The 20,259-nt window shown below is 40.6% G+C and overlaps 1 protein-coding gene and 1 long non-coding RNA gene across 9 annotated transcripts in view; one reads left to right on the top strand and one right to left on the bottom strand.

Moving 5' to 3' along the window:
- oxr1a (oxidation resistance 1a) overlaps window positions 1-20,259 on the bottom strand; it is a 186,068-nt gene that overhangs the window by 77,102 nt on the left and 88,707 nt on the right. For all 8 annotated transcript variants that reach the window (XM_086310496.1, XM_086310497.1, XM_086310503.1 and 5 more), the window contains one exon: window positions 15,961-16,157. In XM_086310496.1, coding sequence (XP_086166622.1) covers window positions 15,961-16,157 — 197 coding nt within the window. The remainder of the gene's footprint in view (window positions 1-15,960; window positions 16,158-20,259) is intronic.
- LOC147318525 (uncharacterized) lies at window positions 190-8,683 on the top strand. Its single transcript, XR_015131464.1, has 4 exons — window positions 190-258; window positions 6,312-6,417; window positions 6,538-6,629; window positions 8,404-8,683. It is a non-coding gene; the product is annotated as an uncharacterized LOC147318525 (long non-coding RNA).

Genomic DNA, 20,259 nt, shown 5'->3' on the forward strand with positions numbered 1-20,259 from the left:
TTGATAAGTGATTTTCTTTCATTTAAAGAGTAAAGTTGAATAGCCTTTTAAAGACACACAAAGAGGTTGAGTGTGAGAATAAAAACTGCAGGGGTAAAAATGAAATGAGAAATAAATTGAGTTGGAAATGTTTTGGAACGTTTTGTAAAATAAATTAATTCGATTTCTCGCTCAGAGCTAAAAGGTCGACCTAGATGGCGCTAAAGCTGGGATGTGTTAGCTTAGCTTAGTCTAAAGACTGCTGAGATCTTTTAAAAGGTAAGTTACTCTCCTTAAAGATCTTTTTAACTGATGTCCTGCTTAAATGAGCAGAATGAACCATTTTTCTTAGCTTTAGAAAACGTTGGTTGATTTCTTTGAACAAAGCTATGCTAGCTTTTTCCCTAGCAACTTTAGCTTACAACAACCAGACTGTGGATCTAGAATTTGACGTGTATTTTTTGCACAAATCACACATTTCTCTGATAAATGGATGTAGCCCAGTGGCATAAACGTCATGCTTCCTACAAAATGTGTAGTGCGTGGCACTGTAAACAGCTACAGCTGTAAAGTAAAAAAATCCCTTAGAAAGTAGCACGGTGACCACCAAGAGAGGAACTTTTAAACAAGAGGGGTAACTATTTCCCTTTTTTGAAGAGACCATTGACTTTTTTTTGTAAAAGTCTAGCTGTGACAAACACCAACATAAAGAATGCTGTTGGTGAACCGTGGCTAAAGATGCGTGAGCTGGAGCCGGACCTCTGTAGGGCAACACTGTGAGAAAAGGTCATTTCTTTACGTGAGACCTGAGCTGACCAGCTGTGTCTATGCTCCATTTGTTTGCTTGGACATATAATATCACAGCTTTGCAACACATAGCTCTGGGTAAATTTTACTTTATTTTACTTTACACTGCTTTGTTGTGTCTAAAGACCGATATTGCACCTAAGCACTGAGGCATTCAGCATTGACTAAGCATCTACTGTGGTTTTATTGTTTTGTCTTCATCATTCAATCATATTTTGGGGTAGTTACAAAATGCATTACAAAGTAAAATAAATTGCAAAGGCAAAAATAGATTTCAGATAAGTCAGTAGCGAAACCAAAGACAACTCACTTCTCCTAAATAACCGATAGGAATTCAACTGAATCAAAACCAAGAAGAGCAATTTTAAAGCCCATTTTCATAACGACTTTGTCCTTTGATGGCTGTGTGTTTTCCCCTGCTGTACCAATACTTGTAGAGCTCAAACTTGATGTATGTAACTTCTGCTGCTTCACGTCTCTGTGGCAGTTTTCCAGAACCCTGCCATCCAGCAAATGTCCAGAGCAATGACCCGTGTGGCGAAAAGGCAGCGCACTATGCTGGCCGACTAAATCCTGTCCCCCAGCTATTCTTCCTCTTGAATAAACCAGTACATGGCAAACATGGCCCCAGAAGCATTTATAATATAAAGTATTCGACATTCTAATCAGGCCAGGAAGAAGAGCTCAAGGTGGATGTGGATGAGTCGCGATTCTAGCCGTTGATTGCTCAGCTAAATTTTCCCATCTCTTGTCATTATATCCACTGATGGGATAAAAGCCACAAGTACAATGGATGCTACAAAAATTAAAGTGATTGCTCACTCTGAAGTAACACAGCCATAAAAATATGGAAAAAAAATACTTCTCGTCTTGTACTTCACCAAACATTAGCAAATATTCATTATCCATTTGATATGTTTTTTCCATAATAACATTGTAACCCTGGAATTCCTCCAATCAAACACGACATTTGAGCTGATTGGAAAGTTATGACAATATATGAAACTGGATAGTAAAGCGTAAACAGTGCAGTAGAATTCAACAATACCAATTTAAAATGAGTACAAACAGATTTACTACCACTGTACTTCACGTAAATCCCCTAATAAGTTAGCACAAAATCTGATTTCAGTGTAGGAAAGGTGGAGTCGGGCAGTAACAATGAACATTATTCTGCTGAGTGCTTATTGCATGAATAATGTCTAAAAACAAAACAATTGGGATGACAGCAAAGTTGTATCATTATTATTATTATTATCACTGATGATGATGATAATAATAACCATTTTCAGCTGCATCAAAATTAGAAAATGTCTGAAAAAGATTAGCAATGAACAATGCAAGACACAGATCAAACAGTTGTATATCATTAAGGATCTACATTAACACAACTTGTAGTGTTTCGTACGAGCAATCCGATTCCAGTGCTGCTGTAAATTCGGTTACTTTTTCCATAAATATCATCCATAACTGTGAGATTTATCGACTCCTTAAAGGCACTGAGTAATAATGCTTTACAGCGCCTGCCGTCGCATAAGCAGGGTTTCTTCTGTTTTTAGTATGTACATTAGATACTGGGGAAATAGAGCCGTTCTTAAACAACGGGAGCCCATAAATTCATGAGCAAAGAGAAACAAATATCAACCGTTATGCGAAGTGGCAGATCTTATTTTCCCTCCGCTGTAAAATGAATCAATAGCTGGGGCCGGTCTTGGCGTTCGACAGTGGAAAACTGCTTACTCTTCATTTGAGCTATATGTAATCAATCCTAGCCAGAGGATGGCTACAGCCCTTTCCAAACTAAGTGGGGAAACAGTGGGATTACTGCCTCTGTGGCATTTATAAATTGAGCCCAACGAGAAGAGGGCCACCGAGAGACTCCCCGGTCAACGTAATTACACCGGCAGGCCAATAAATCCGACCCATAGATCTTTTACAGTGGTGCTGCAGTAAATTCAGCCTCTTTTCCTTGCACTGCTTTCTTTCACTCCAGAAGAAAACATTAATGTTTTTGTTTCTGTCAAAGTGGGAAAAAAAGGAGAAGGGGGAAAAAAAAACCTAACAACGGCCTTGGTGGCTACAAATCTCTGTGGCTTTTGCTGCTGGCCAAGATGTGATTCAGTGCAGCGATTTAGATCCACACAGTGTTGAGTCATACATATGACAGCATACTATGCTGTGGATACAAATCTACATTAAGTGTCCTTGAAACAGGGGAATGTGAAGGTCTGTTTGAAGTTAATCTCATATCATTTCCTTATGAAAAACTAAGGGCATAAAAGGTGCACAGAACTGATTTAGGGAGTGCACGCGTCATTCAGGAATGACAAATGTCAGACAAATATATTAAAGGCCATTTGCGACAGGGCTAACATCATTGTGATCCGTGTAACATTGAGACAGTCTAAGGAGAAGTGAACCTCTTATCCTCTTAGTTGCATGTCTGTCCTGCATACACAAGTCTGTCCACAGCAAACAGGTTTCATAGCATTTGCATGCAGCAGCAGCTGCAACTCCTCTTTAAACTACAGGTGTAACAATACCTCCTCTTCTATAAACATGGCGTTTGGCTAAATGGATGTTCACCTTAATTCACTCTGGATGCAGCCTAATTAGTGTAATATTGATGGAACCAGAGATGTTCAATGCCTGCATAAATTTGGTTGTGAGCTGCTTCGTCTGGCTTTGCAATAGGACCAACCCTTTCAATACAGAAAATGTCATTTGCATTCAGGTCACCTTTTAACTCCTATTGTTTGCAATCATGATACAAAGAGGACGTTTAGAGGGCACCAATGGGATGTGATTAAATCCGCAGAGCAGCTAGTCTGGTCTGGATAAGAACGTGGAGAGCGCTCCGAGAATAATAAGCACAAGTAAAAAGTCAAAACCTGGTAAAACAGAGGTGACATTCCCTCCCTGTAACCAAGTTAACATCAAAGCGGCTCCCTTGCTGTCTGGGGATGACTAAAGCATACTATTAACCTTTGTAAAAATGGTTCCTGAGGCCTCCTGGGTGTCTGTGCAGGTCTGAGGTGCATGTGTCTGTCCACCTCTCTCATATTGCAGTGCGGATATATCAAATCAGGTATGTACATGCATGTAAACACTTCTTGTGCACGGCCTCAAAGTGCATGGACGCACATCGTGATACGTCTACATCAAACTAAAAACACTGCAGGTGCTATTACAAGCAGTACCTGAATAAAACTAATCACTGCTTTGTTGTTTACAGACAGAAAAAAAGCCCATCCACAAGTATCAGATATCCCAATTAAGGTTTGCAAGAACAGTGTGATTTGACTGCTTCTGGTGCTGCTCAGTATAAATGCAGCCCTTTGGGCATGCTGTTGTGAGCCTTTTCTTATCAACATGCAGTGTAGACTGTGCTACCCTGTAGGCACAGCTGCTTTCACCGGATTAACTGTCAAAGTTCTTGTACAATATTACCCAAACTGCCTTAACCCCTAGTGTGTATGCAAAGACTGCTGTGTGTGTGTGTGTGTGTGTGTAGTGCCTTGTTCATATGGCTGCATAGCTGTGAATAGGAATTAAACTTTCAGTTACCTGCACAGAGCTCTGCTTTTAACAATGGCTTTGATAATAAACTCTATTTTAACACTGAATATAGTATATCAAAACATATCTCTCTGAAGACAATGCAGATGAGGACAGAATTATTACCCCACCTGATGCTAATAGTCAGTTCAAATTCAAATTCAAATTCAAATTTTATTTGTCACGTACACAGTCATACACAGTACGATATGTAGTGAAATGCTTGGACAACTGCTCGTGACCTAAAGAAAACAAAAAAAGGAAAAGGCTATGAATAAGATAGGAAATAAATATGAAAAATTAAAAAGGGTAAATTTAACTAGGACGGAATAAAATATAAATTAAGGTTAAAAATGAAATAACTGTACAACACAAATTAGAATGAAGGGTAAATTTAACTGGGAAGAATAAGATAAAATATATAAATGAAAGTTGAAAATAAAATAACTGTGCAACAAAATACACAATATAGAACTATATAAGAATGTATGAAGAAATATAAATAAATATATACACAATAACAGCAGCTGTACAAGTATTAACTGGAAATAAAGAAATATAATGTCCAGTGTTGTGCAATCCACATTATGTCTTGTTGTGTCAGTTGTGCCTGCAGTCGTTTGTTGTAGTTTCCTGAGCAATCCCAGCCGATTCTTCTTTGGCTAATCTCTCAGTCTCTTGCAGATTCGACGGTCTTCTGGCTTGTTCTTAGTCTTCAGTTCATTCCACAGATTTTCAGTGGTATTAAAGTCAGAGTTAGAGGTAGTTCTTCTCAAGGAGCAACGCATGTTTTAGGGATCCAGTTTTGCTGTTGACTACTTGAGGTTTTCTTTCAAAATCTTCACATATTATTCCTTCCAACTTGAAGGAATTGAAATTGAAATTCCCAGTTCCAGATGCACTGAAGCAGCAAGATACTGCCACCTCCTTGTTTCACTGTCGGGAGGGTGTTCTTTGGGTGGTACTCCTCTCCCTTCTGTCTTCTAACATTAGCTCTCTCTGGCCAAAGTTCTAGTTTTGTCTCATCTGACCAAAGGACACAATTCTAGTATGGATAGTCTTTCTCCTGGTTGTCCTTAGCATACTTCAGTCTGCAGGTTCACAGTCAGCCAAGTCAAGACTGTCGACTCTTATTGACTCTTGACTTGTATTTATATCTTGGCAGTTGTTCTGGGGTCTTCAGACACATCTCTCACTAGTTTGCTTTACAGTCTTTGAAGGCTTCCTACTTCTGCCAGGCTTGTTCTGTACTGTGTGGCTCTCTTTAAATTGTTGATGATATATCTCACTCCAGTTCTTGACATTTGGAAAAACTGTGACAACTTTATATATCCACCTTCTACTTTGTGAGCATCCACAAGTCTTTTTCTCATGTCTAAGCTAACTTCTTTAGTTTTTAGTAGCTTCTGACAGGTCAAACTCTTGAGGTTTTAATACTGGGTGTAAAATTGGAAGAAAATCATAAGTTTTAACTTGATTTTACAAGCTTTGAGTGTTACAGAGTTAAAGCACATCATTGCACAGCAGTGGTTTGTGCTATGGTTAAGAAATTTTCAGTTTTTTTCCAGCTAATAATACTGATCTTGGTCATTTTTTTTGTTTTTTTTTGTTTAATAAGTCTATTATTGTCAGAGGTGGTAAATAATGAAGTACAAATACCTTGTTACTGTACTTAAATAGAAATTTCAGGTATCTGGACTTTACTTGAGTATTTATTGTCTGACAACTTTTTACATTTAGTCCTGACATTTTTAAATAAATATCGGTACTTTCTACTTCTTACATTTTCAAAACTGGGTTGTTACTTTAGGTTTCACTGCAGGCCATCAAACATCGAACCAATTTGAGCCTGAGCATTAAAGGATAAGAGGCAATCCTGTTTGCGTCGCACAAAAAGATATGAAAGATGCAAAACCGTGTGCCAAAGTCAGAAGTTAAAGTAGGCTGGTGTTTTTACTTTTTGGCAGAGCACAGGAATGATTGCAAGTGTCCACAAGCTGCGGTCGCATACTTCAGCATCTCGCTAGAACAAAACGAGTGAGCATAAAGGGAGCAATACTTTTTATGTGGCAGGTAATTTCAAATGCAACGTTTCTATCAGCTTAACAAACCTCAGCAAACACACAAACTGTTTGTGTGCAGTTTGTCACACAGTGTGTTGCTAGCTTAAAGTCCAGTTGCTGTATTTCACAGGAGGAGAAAAGACATAGAGCCAACTTCACTCAGAGATGGAGAAAAGTAAGGAAGACAGGACAGGAGAGGAAGAAGAGAGGTTAGATTTAAAGGTAAGGACTCTCTCAGTGGTATTCCATAAACTGGATATGTAAAGCTTACATGTAAGTCCTCGTGTTTGTAAATCAGATATTGGGTCTGTACATGTGACATTTTTCATGTACATTCATATATTAGTGCAGGATAAACAGGTTCGTTTGCAGTTGTGTACATCCACAAAGAGCCGCAGGTCAGCTGATCACTGCCAGCTCTTAATTTAAATTATTGTGAGTTGTGATCCTCTACCATGCTGAGCAACTACAACTGATTTTAGGATTCCCCCACCTGCTGAATCCCATTTTAACCCCTGACTGCGCACAAAATTTTGAGAGAAACTTTCAGTTTCATAGGTGGTAGAATTTTGTCTTCATCTGTATATCTAGCTTTACACTACTTGGTGTGAAATGGCTAGCCTTTTAGGAGATCTTCATATTGAACATGGCTAAAAAAAAATAAGAATTCATCTCCTGTTTATTTAAATGACTTCTTTTACCCAGCCAACAGTCTCAAACCTGAAATCTCTGAATATGCCAGCTGTAGTTCCACACCAAACATCTGCATGACTCACATCTTTCCACCTCTTCCATGTTTCTGCTAATTCAGTGGTTCCTAGGAAGATAAACACCGATCTCTATAGTGAACATGCAGTGTCAAACAAGAGTTGGGAGATGCTGAGGAGAGAGAAAGCTTGAAACCCTGAAAAAGGCAGAGAACGAGGCTGTGTGGGAGGAAGTGAAAGTAAGACACTTCACTGGATTTGCAGTGGGGCTAAGCTGCCTTCTGGTTCTACGTGACCGGCCTATACTGCCAAGGCAGGAAGGCTTGAGCTTATCTCAGCGCACACAAGCAGCACCGCTGGCAAAAGCACCCTGGCATGGCTGTGGGTGCTGCTGCTCTTACTCTCCCTCTCTCCCTTCTCATTTTAACGGTTATTCTCTCTGACAAACGTTCATCCAATCCCTCTGTCGTTCTTATTCACTCAGGGGATGCAAAGCATAGTGGCAACTTACACTTAAAGTGGATTTCATAGCAGAAGAGTCCTCCTTTGCCCTTATAGTCTGCATCATACATGGTCTGTAATAACAGCTCAGCAGTGAGTAAGCAGGATATTTCCATTTGTCTGGTTTAAAGTTTGACTCATCTTTATGAAATGCAATTCTAATAAAACAAATGTTGCCAAACTCTCTTTCCAGACCACAAATACTATGTCTGGAGTTCTACAGCAAACTAATAGAATGGTTATATCAACCTAATCTTTACAGAAATGTATATCAGACAGATATATGACAAACAGCTGAAGTTTACATCATACCTAATGTCCATTTGCATTTCATGTCAAAAACAGTGAGTCTGAAGTCACCTCTTACTCACCTAAAACGGAATAAGTGGCCATTAGGCAATTATTTGAAAGCAGGGACTCAAAATTGCACCTTTTTAGTAAAAATTACATGTCTGACACATGAACCACACTGTACTCACTAACTATGCTCACTTTTTATCTTTTTTTTCACAAATATAAAAGCTGTGTGGATTAAAAAAAATGTGAGACCCAGCGGAAGAAACGCAGAGTCAGTGGGAGTCAGTCAGTCGTTGATCTCACATCTGCAGCTGGTTCAAGATGCTGCTGCATGACTGCTAACAGGAACTCATACAAGACAGCATATAATCCCTGTGCTGGCCTCACTGCACTGGCTGTCTGTGTCTTTTAGAGTTTATTTTAAAATTCTTATGTTTGTTTTTTAATACTTTCCCAATCTTGCCCTGCTTTGACTCTCTTCTGGTGTGTAGGGCTTCTTCATCCCTACACACCCTGTCGGTCTTTTAGGTCAGCTGACCAGCTACTCCTGGAAGTATCGAGATCCAGGAGGAAGCTTAGAGGGGACAATCTGAGTACAACATGTGAAGAAGAAGAAAAATCGCTGGATGCAAAGAAAGCACTGTTGCTAATGTAGAAGTCCAGGTATTTAGAAAAATGGACTATAAACTGCAAACTTACTTCTGACTGCACTAAAAACTTTCTGGAAACACGCTACCCCCTGGTGGTGAACATATTAAAGCGGGTAAATAAAAGGAGTACCTATACTGGCATATCATTTGACACAATAAAAGTTATCCTCCTGCATCTAAGATGTTCACCTCTCGACTGTTGGAAACGATGTGACCATAGAAACGCTGGGTTTTACATGGTGATAAGAAGCAGCGTCATTATAATATATTTACTCTGATCTTTCCTGATGACAAAAACAGAGGAGAAATATTAGTTTTTGGTATCATAAGCAGCTCAGATAATCTAATTCTGCAGATTTTCTCAAAGTCATTTTCACTCTCAAGCGCTCTCATGTCTGTCATTAAGGCAGCGAGCAGCAACACCAGAAGGCAAAGGTTTGTAACACAGCACAGTGCATTGTGGGAAGGATGAGACTCTTATTGCCTTCCTTCGCGGCTAATGATCCATAAAAATGTTTCTGGATCAGCCCTGATACCAAGTCTTAGTATCTTCTCTGGTTGTAATGGACGCTTTTTTCATCCTGTCTCCCTCCCCCTCACCCCCAACAGGCCGTGGCAGATTGCTGTCCCTCCCTGAGCCTGGCTCTGCCAGAGGTTTCTTCCTGTTAAAAGGGAGTTTTTCTTTCCCACTGTTGCCAAGTGCTTGCTCACATTGATTTGATTGTTGGGGTTTTAATCTGTATTATTGTTGGGTATTTCCCATACATATAGAGCAACTTCAGGGGACTATTGTTGTGATTGTACTATATAAATAAAACAGGAATGAAAATTGAACTGGTCAAAAAAAAAACTTTAGATCCAGATGTTTCACTACTATGGAGCATAACAGGAGCAACAAAACATGTATCAATGCATCCCAGGGGCAAGTGGGGATTATGGAATTTTGAATTCCTCGTGGACTCAGCAGTGGCTGTAGCTGGTAAGAGCAAAGACAAAAAGACAAAGGAAAACGGCTAACTTTTTACGCAGTTTTAATCAGTTAATCACCCACCAGTAACACATATAGTCCCTTGTTCCCATTGTTCTCTGTCATCTTGTTCTTGTCAGTCAAGCTTTCCAACATTCCACATAACAATAATAATAATTTGTTAGTCCCTGTAGGGAAATTATTCCTTTGTATTTAACCCATTCACCCAGTGAAGCGATCGCCATCCACCAAATGCAGCGTCCAGGGAGCAGTGTGTAGAGACAGTACCTTACGGTAGCCTTTCAATGGATTCGAACCCCCGACTTTCCGATCACGGGGCAACCACTCTACCTAAGGAGCTTTGTCTTTTGTCTTGTCTCTATTTGGACTCTTTGCCGCACTGCCAGCTTTCCTGTCTACCACTGCATGTCTGAGACTACAAGTTTGAATTTTGGACTGCACAATCTTGGGAGTTCCCCATTACTCAATTTGCAAATGAAACTGAATGCTCCACTACACTGCTTTCATCTCTTTTATCTCTCTTTTCTAGTTTCAGAAATTCAAGTTTGTCCCATTTTACTAGAAAAAGAGCAGAGGGGATGTCTTAAAGAGCCTTGTGTGTAATTGCCACCCCTGGCTACAGTCCGGATGTGTAAACACAAGAGATGTGCCACCTGAGACAATTACATCAAATACAGAAACCAAGAGTGACACAAGTATAGCACTCGTGGCGCTGGCTGTAACTGTCAGCCGCTGTAGTGATTAGCTCCTCCTGCTACATCATGCTGTGACTATGCTGCTGCTGCTGGGGACTGGGGGAAAACTGTACTATTTTCAAGGACAACTGCTGTAGCGATGGCTTTACACACAAAATCAAGCACAAGTAGTAAAGGAGCAACAGGACACCAGCTCCAACGCTCAACCCGACACTTCCTTCGATCTTGTGAATAGCTGCTAATGATATTCTGACCGCTACACCAACTCCTCCTCCTCTTCGACCCTCCAGTGAGAATCCAATGAATAACTAACAGGTGAATAATCAGTCAGAAGGTGGCGGTGGCAGGGTCCGCCGCTCTCGGGGTGTTAGGTTACGCCGCCACGTACACACCCGCCTTGTTTATTAGCATTTCCTCTGTCAGCTCCCCTCGATACAATGCTATGCTGGCAAAGTCGGGCCTCTGCTTCTGCCTGCAAGCCGCTAGTGCTCACCGAGGTGTGCACAGCAGCATTCGAATAGTTTCACACAGTTTACCTTGTTTAAAAGGAAATTATTCATGATGGATCCTGATGGGAATTCAGAAACAGGCTCTGACTGACTGCTGTGATAGTCTGATTGTTCCCCATCAATAATCAATAGAAAACTAGTTTATAACTTAGCATACTTAAACCAAAAACAAATGTAAAGATTCAATTGTAAATTTAGAAAACACTGATGATAATTTTTGCTTTTAACAAAGTTGCATACCCTCTATGAACAGGTCCGGTTTTAACCATTGTAGGCAATGGTCTGCTCATATGTGCTTATATGTGCATGAGCATAAGTTTAGCTGTCTCAGTTGAGAAATTAAGCCAGACTAGATCGTAACGTGATAAAATGCCCCTCTCCAGCACTTCAGCGGCGGTCGGTGCCACAGTTTGTAGCAATCTGTTGTGGAGCTGTCCGTCTGTCTTTGAGACAGATTACCCTTCTGCCGGTACCCCCCGGTCAGAAACACAGAAAATACATTAGAGCATAACAAGGTAGAGACTGTGAAGACAGAGAGAGTGAGACATGGGGGGTGGTTGGAAAAGGCGGGAAAGCAGAGGAGACACTGGGGAATAAAATGGTAGAAAGAGCAGAAATAACAGGAATGGGGGGATCCAGCTCTCCTCTTAGAAGCCATTAGGTGCGGTGACATGCTGTGCAGGGCTCTGCCTTTGCGTCCATACAAAGATGCCTTATAGCCATAATCTGTCTCCATATTTAACTTGAGACGGTACACAAACATAGGCAGAGTCAGACCCATGTCTGCTTCCATATAGGCACGGAGCGCATGAGTCAGCCCCGGAGAATAAAGAGATTGAAGAGCACTTGTACGGCAATGAGAGCACAGTGTGATGAAGCAGTTTTCGCATGCGCTTGTTGTAGGCAGGAACACGGTAAGTCATCCTTAATGAGTATACAGTCGCGGGGACACAAGGTTCATCTCCTGTTTGGCATTCTCTCGCCAGGCTCTGGAGTGCAGGCTTGAGGCTGGCTATAATGATGTAAAGGTCAGACGTGACAGTAGGACTAGGAGGCTGTCAGACGGAGAAGCCGGGACTCTGGGGAGAGCTGGTGTCAAGTGTCGTTCCCTCAAGAATCTTTCCTTTGCCTCTGCTTTTTTTCTCCTTTCATTTCCTCTCTATTGCCAATCTTTCCACTTGTTCCCTCTCTTTAGTTTTACTTTCCTTCGTTATAGCGGCAATCATTTCTCCTCCTTTCACTTCCTTTTATCTTGTTTCCTTTGCCTTCTTTCCCCCCCTTTTCCCTTCTTTAAATTTCCTCCTCAGTCGTCTCTTTGCTTAGCTTACCCCTTTCACATCTTATATTTTCCTCCCTTCCACTTCCCCCTTCCTTCATTAGCCGTTTCTTTGTTTTCTCCTACCTTCTCTCTTTCCTTTCATTTTTCATTTCCCCATTCATTCTTTGTTCGTGTCAAATTTCCTTAGTCTTCTCTTCCATCACTCTTCTCTCCTTCCCTATTTATTCTCCTGTAAAACCTGTTCATTTCCTTTCTTTTCATTTTTCTTTTCTATTGTTTACCCATAGTTTCTCTCCTTTAACTTCTTTCTCCCTTTCAGTGTTTTCCTTTCCTTTACTCCCATTTGCCTCTACCCGTTTTCCGCTTCCCATTCCTTTCTTTTTCCTCACTTCTCTTCTTTTCTCCTCACACTCCTTTCCTACTTTTGCCACTTCTCTCTTCCACAGCCTCTCTTTTCTCTGTGTATTCCCCTCTCATTTTCCCTTTTCTCTTCTTATTTCCTTGTCTTTACTTCTTTATTCTCTTCTTGTTCTGGTTACACCCTTTTTTCTCCTTCAGGATGTATGTAGAGTTATACAGTTATCCATCAATTCTTCTTGAGCAAATCATGTAATGAAATGAGCAGTCTGAGCAATGGCTGATCCTCATCAACGTCATGTCTGGATGCTGCTCACTCTCTTCTCGTTACAGGATGCAGCAGTGACTGTAGAACTTTTAATTGAAGAACACCATCAACACTTACCCTCGGAGGTGGCGTCGCCTTGGTAGGAGGCTCATTGGCTGGGTTATTAAAACGTCTGTTGTGAATCTGCTATGTGCCTCTAATGACAGGTCTGTCTGAAGCTTGGCAGACAAGCGCAGCGAGTGGCCTGCCACATTATTGCTATCACATTAGAATAAATTAGCATGATCATCCCTGCAGGAGCAGCCTGGCCTGGGTTTAAAAATGCCCCAGGGCTCCACATCCAATCGCGATAAGAAATAGAGAGATGGGACAGTCGCTCATCAATGTCTCATTATGTGATCCAGCCGTGTAAATGACTGGCAGATGCAGTATTTCTGTAGTCATGTGAAAAGTCGGGCCTTGATCTAATTGTGGTTTATCTAGGACAACGCTAGCCAGAGCAAATGATTAACTGCTATGACTCATGCTTTGGAACCTTGTACAATTTGTTACTTTGTAGTTAAAAGCCGTAAAAGCACAATAAGTCACGGTCGCATTTCATTTTATGGTTGAATGACTGTGACTTCCGACCCTGTGCTTTTACAAAGAGCCAGCAGCTGCCATTGAATTGGTAATGGATGACAAGAGCGGGCCGAACTGTCAACAGCCAGTCCACCTGTGTGGCCAAGCTTTTATCCCACAATTTCCTCTATTGATTATTGCCGACTGAGCTGATGGATCAGTCCGTTCTTCGCTCAATGCCCTGCTTAAAGCAGCGGCGTCGATGTGTGATCACTATAGAAAGTTCACTGGTGTGGCACCAGTAGAGCGGCACACCTTGAGCCAAATTGTGCCTGCTCAGTGGGGCACTGCGACCCTAAAGTGGCACGGTCCTGCAGCAACTCAACTCTAAAGCTGTCCTCTCCCTGCAGAACAGCTACCGCTGCTGCACTGATTTACATGATTAATCAGACTGTATGCTCAGCCATGAAGTGAAATTCAAATGTACCAAGAACTCTAATAATAGAGCTGCAAGGGCATCAGACTAGAATTGCCATTGTACAGTTGTATGCCTTTGCTTGGTGCAATTTACATCCATGTTTGTCTAGATTTGATCTTTGCTGTTTTGGCTATAAAATGTTGTAGCTGCATAAATGTTTCTGTGAAAGTTTGTTACAACCAGCTAATGAATGTGCAAAACTGTGTGAGGTCACAGTGACCTTTTACCTTATCCCAAATCATTCACTCCTTCACTACTCCCTACTCCTACAGATGAGAACAGAATTATTAGCCTCAGCTGTGTATCCTTTTTTCTGGTTAACAGCCTGAAGTCATTTGATGTAGTCTCACGCTTGCCTCCTGAGCAATCCCAGCACGTTCTACTTTTGAGAATTTCTAAAGCGTCTACTGGCATGAACCTTGGTCTTCAATTCACCCCACAGATTTTCATTTGGATTCAAGTCAGGGCTTTGTGCAGGCCAGCCAGTAATGTTCACTTTGGTCTTCTAGAGGTAGCTCCTGTCCAGGAGCGACATATGTTTTGTTGGTTGTTGTCAAGCACACAACATAAGTCGCTCACAGCAACGACCCAATTTTGGTGCTGACTGCTTGGTTTCTATGACCAAAGAGATCTAGTTTCATGTCATCTGTCCAGAGGACGCATTCCAGTAAGCATAATCTTTCTCCAGGTTGTCCTTAGCGTACTTCACTCTGGCTTGTAGGTGTCTCTTCTACAGAAATTGAGGTTTTCCTGGTCTCCTACCTCAGAGACCCTTCCTGTGAAGCATTTTATTGTCTTCTTAATTCCCGACTACAATTCCCGACTTGGCTAAGTCATTCATTCTTGTGTTGGCAGTTGTTTAGACACATCTCTCATCAGTTTTCCTTACAGAGTCTTTGAAGTCTTTGGCGTCCTATCTCTGCCAGGCTTGTTCTGGACTATGTGGCTCTCTTGATGATATATCTCACTCCAGTTTTTCACACTTAGAAGCACTGTGATAACTCTGTATATCCATCTCCTGCTTTGTGAGTATCAACAATTTGTTTTCTCAAATCTAAACTGATTTCTTTAGTTTTTGCCTTGATGATTTCTAGAGTGACAGCTCGAACCTTTGCTGAAGTTTTTATACTGTATGCTAATTGGAAGATAATCCTATTTTACAGTAAGTTATCTTTGCACATCAGTGGTTTGTGCTCTGGCTCAATAAAACGCTCAGTTTTTCAGGGGGCTAATAATACTGACCACACCATACAGTCCATTATATAAAAAGTGATATTCTGGAGAAATTCTCTGTTGTATTGTATAATAGTTGTTGTCCAGAAGGCTACTTGCTGTTAAAGGTAGCAGTAGCCATCTTATTGCTACTTCCTGTTTTCTTATTAATGTATTTTAATAGCATCATATCACTGAAATTTACATACCCAAGGATTGTGTCATTTTAATTGCGGTATTATTAAATTGAACTAAAATGTCCTGTTCATATATTTATACACTTTTCTCTGAAATTCCTTCTGACATATTTGGAGCTTTACATCTCTTTTTTTCCTGCTCCTTCAAATCTGATTCCACAGCTACGGATAACTTCATCAGCTTGCTACATTAAACATTGAGTCCAAAAGCAACAATAACAATGTATTTGGATTCGGTATGACTTGCTTTAAAGCACACATTTGAAAAGAATCAAATAAAGCCAGAATAAGGAAGCGTGAAAGGGACTGTGAAATAAAAGTAGAACAGGCCTACAGCAAGAAATACCTCGCAGATCACACTTCCACCTTCTAACCTCAACCCAAGCAGCTTGTGAAGTAAATCTCATCAATGAAGTGAACAGAGGATGCACCGCATTCATCAGTTTGGAAATTAGTTTACCTCACACTCATTTCATTATCTCCAAAAAGTCAGCTCCCTAAAGGGCACTAGTACCAACCCACTGGCTGACACAGAAAGAGAGCCACAGCAGGCAGAGCCACCACCACCACCAGCGCCACCACCACCAGAAATAGAATTCATCACAGGAACAACTCTCATCAGAGCCACATGATTAAAAATTATGTGAAGGAAATGAATCAGGAGTTGTGTAATGGGGAGAGCATCTGAAGAGGTGACAAGGGGAAGCTAAACTGAGTGAGAAATGCATGTCAGCAGCTCAGACGGTGCATTTTAATGCTGACTCAAGTAATAACTGGACATCAAATTCAGGCGAAATGTTCTCCACTGGCACACAGAGAGACAGGATCACAGTCCCAGCCCCTGTGTCATTTACCTATGGTGTAGCCTCTCTTCAGCTCGCCACATCGGGGGCTGCGGCGCTGGGAGTTGGTGGTGTTGTTTTCCTGCACCGCGAGGACGGTGGTTGTCTTGGCAACAGATGGCGCAGCCTTGTTGAGGGGCGAGGCGGGCACCAGTGTCGGGGAGAAACCTTGACTGGCAATATCCACCGACTGAGACTTCTTCTTCAGTCTGCAGAAGGGCAAACAAGGAGAGGAACGTGTTATTGCTATATTCACATGGTGTATGGATGAAAAGGCAGAGAGTGGACAGAGAAAAGATGAGTGACCTTCATCGTTCCAAGGGCGAGGGGATCAAAGCACATTTAAATCTGAGGCGGTTAGCTGTCACTGCGCTGTGTCACAGAAATGTAATTGTGCAAGGCAATTTTGCAGCGGCAAGGAAGTTGGTTGAAAGAATCAATAGGCTAATTGCAATCTTGTTAAGGGTGAATTTATTAGCATTGCTCTGCTTGCCCAGTGTAGAGCTGTCTCTACTGTAAAAAGGGATTAAATGGTGGGATATTGGAGAAGAACAGCGGGAGTCCAGAGCTCAGGAAACAGCGAGTAACAAGCTACAAAAGGAAAAAATCAAGTAGAGGGTATAAGAATTTACGGAGGTGGAAATGCTTTATTTCATCTAGAATATACTAAATCCTTTTGCATCTGTTTAACCAAAACACCCCTGGACCATTCACAAGTGGCCCAGAATCCTGCTGCAAAGATTTAACATTAAACAGCTCTAATGTAGCTCCATTTCACTGGCCCATCATCAACTTTAGATTTCATAATTAATTTTTAGAGAGCTGCTTAGTCTGGTGGCATACATGACATCTTATATTTAACTAGTTCTTAAAAGCCCTGTAACGAGGGCTTAAAGCTCTAGCACACGTGTCTTGGAAGCCACGGTTCACAAACTCAGATGTGCTTTCACTTTTGACTTGTGGTTGGGATGCCTCATGATTCAGCAGAATTAAACACCAAATCAATTTAGTGAATCTGTTTAACTGGGCAAAACAAATCTGTAAGAAACCACTGCCTGTAATCCCAGTTTACTTATAGCTTTGACTAACTGGGCCTGCTTGGGCACAAATCTTCATCATCACCCTGAAGTTGTTCTTTTTGATGAACCACTTACTGTATCCATCCTCACTGGCACCTACATGAATAAATGGATGTATGTGACTGGTTATTTTTTATACTCGATACCTCCATATTTACACTGTTGTCTGTCACATCAATTCAATTTAATTTAATTTGCATAGCCCCAAATCACATCAACAGTAACAGTTGTAAGCTAAAGACCCTACAAGAATAAAGAGAAAACTCTAACAATTAGATGACTCCCTATGAGCAAGCACTTGGTGACAGTGGGGAGGAAAAACTCCTTTTTAAAACCAGGCTGTAGGAGCAGCAGCCATCTGCCCTTTTGACCTCCTCAGACTGTACCAATGTTCTCCATCCACTTGGAGATATATATGTCAGGCTGTACCAGAAACTACTAGTCAGATTGACTGGTAGTACTCCACGGATATCTGGAGAGACCAAAATAGAAGGGTTTTTTTATTCCCTTTGTTAGCCATGTTGCCCCTCTGCTAATATCTAATCTCCTCTGTTGAAATTAAAACATTTTCTCAATCTCATTAGCCAAGCCATGAGATGGGAACTTAGGGTATAAACAACATTTTTAATAAACTGCATGAACTTCTAGTGCTCATTGTAAGCAACCAAATTGGCAAGTTTGCTAGCAGACTTGCCAAAATTTGCCAAGTAAGCTAGCAGGAAGTTAGCTGGGAGTGCTAACTTTGTATTGATTAAAATTGTTTGTAATTCTAAAAAAAAAAAAAAAGGCCTAAATGGGGAAATGAGCATAACAAAAGAGAATGCAAAAAATAAAGAGTAGCCCTTGGTGTTAACATGACTACACCACCATCTTGGCTAATACCTAAAGATGCAACAAGCAGACCTTGTTGTCAAGCTACATAGCTAATCTTAGTCATGTACCGCATTTGCATTTTGTAAAGTAGTTTTTCCTCCATTACCACACGGAATTCAAATGGCTAAACAATTAAACAGAAGCTACAGTGCAACATGTAAAACTCTCTTTTCCAGTAAAAAGCTTACAAAATTTGAATGCTTATGTAAAGGGCATCAAAAGGCATGCACTGGCTGAGGTAGGTCAAATATAATCTGCCTACAACAAAAAACAAGTCAAAGCCTATTAAAAGGCTGATGAGATCCCAGGTTTGGGTTTTACATTTATAAATGAGTTAACTGGGCTAATCTGAACAGGTAATCCCACAACACTCAGCAGCAGGTTTATCCACTTACATATGGTCGCAAAGCCACATGTGTAAACATACAGAATAAATCACACTAACACACTGACACACTCATACAAAAGCATCTAAAGTGGTAGTAAAAAAAATACAAATAATAAAAATTAAATTCTTGGGTGTTCCAGCAAAAACGTTGTCAATCAAAAAAATGGCTCCTAAAACACTTTCTCCTATACACTGAAAAAGTCCTGAAACAGCAATACAAGATTCCCAGTGCTGCGCTCCCTCGCACACACTTCACACGTTCAATCATTCCAGCAAAACTGCTGAAGCGAACAGAATCTTTCTGGCCATTTCACCCAAGTGCCCATCCCCACATAGACCAAAGCAACACACATGACCATAGCGTCTAAATCGCTAATGAAAATGCACAATCTCTATGGAAATGTCCTTCACTGTGTGCTCTTTTTAAAATCAAACAAACTGAAGCAGTCAAGTCAAGAGAAGGTGCCAAACGGAGCAGGTTGAGCTGCAAAAATTATATAGATGTTTTCCTTCAGTCAATTCAGTGAAAACACACAGTTGGTATATTTCTACAAATATACCAACTAAAAATTGACCCCATCTCTGTACCTTTTATATTTGCATGTACATATATTCTCCATCACATTCTGTCTCGTCTTTCCATTAATGCATGCAGTGGAGGTTTTGACAGAGCTGACAAAGGCTGACACAAAGTTAGCTGAATGTGCTAGATTGTACTTGTTTTGAGGACGCAGACATGCTGCTGCTGTTAATGGCAGGACCAGAGAGAGAAAAGACACAGACAGACAGACAGACAGACGGAGAAAGAGAGTGAAAGAGTGTCAAGCTATGTGAAGTCTATCTGCTTTCCCTTAGGAGTTAGTACTAATTACTGTCTCATCAGTAGAACAGAAGCCCTTCTTCTAGCTCTGTTTCACTAAGCTACAAGGCCAAACGGTATCAAAACGCGTGTGTGTCAGAGTTCAAGAACAGAATCGATGTGTCTAAGAAAGCAAGATGGAAACAGAAGCAAAGAGGTAAAGAGAAGGACAACGCATGTGAAAAATAACGTATTTGTGCCTTTGTGGGTGTTTACATTTTCATTCTTTCTATAATATGGAGGCAAAAGTCAACTCAGTGGCAATATTTTTATGAACTTATTCTTCATTTTCAAGTCTTTTTAAAAGAAAAATCATCAACAGTCAGTTTAAAAGAAGAATGAGACAGTAAAACACACAAAGCACAACAAAGAAACAAATTAACATTTGTAAAGACAAAATATTAATGTGGAAAGGCACACCCATCACCTGTCACCTCCAGCTAGCATGGCAAAACAAATATGCACGTCTCAAAGGGGACCTCTTTTTCATATTTTCTTTACCAGAGGCAGGCAATCAAAAGGAAGCTGCCACAGAAAATGAAGGGACCTCAAAGGCTTGTTTTTTGGACATTGACTGAACCGAGGAGATTTATCAAGGCAGAGTACAGCATAAGTAAGAATTATTATTTTGTTCTTTCATTTATTCAACCCTAGTGTAATAATCCACACGATAAAATATGGAACTGGAAATGAGCACAACAGGTCCCCTTTAAAGAGTTTAAAATGTACTTTGCCAGGGCTAATTACATTAACTGTTCCCATACTGCACATGTTTGACTGTTTTTCAGTCTAAGCAGTTTCAAGTCTGTGTTGTAAAACCAAGTCAAGGCAAATAGCTAAGGAACTAGAGAGTACCCATCAACTGCCCTTTAAATATGTGCTGTTAAGTTAAACCCTTTAATTAGGATGAATACTGAAAAATGTGGGGAAAAAATCATAACATGAACTTCAACTCAGCATAAGCCATTATTAGCTTAGCACTCAAGTCTCTGACTGCACTGTCAAAGACGAAGGTATGTTTTTAGGTAATGCAGGTTTTAAAAAGAAAGAAGGATAAATGGAAGTCGTACAGGCATAATGATGTACTAAAATAATAATAATAATAACTATAA

Source organism: Aulonocara sp. 'chitande type north' Nkhata Bay, linkage group LG11 (assembly GCF_057382095.1).
Source record: "Aulonocara sp. 'chitande type north' Nkhata Bay isolate Kocher_YH1m ecotype deep benthic linkage group LG11, A_spYH_male_GT1.1, whole genome shotgun sequence".
In the NCBI taxonomy this organism is placed as follows: domain Eukaryota; kingdom Metazoa; phylum Chordata; class Actinopteri; order Cichliformes; family Cichlidae; genus Aulonocara; species Aulonocara sp. 'chitande type north' Nkhata Bay.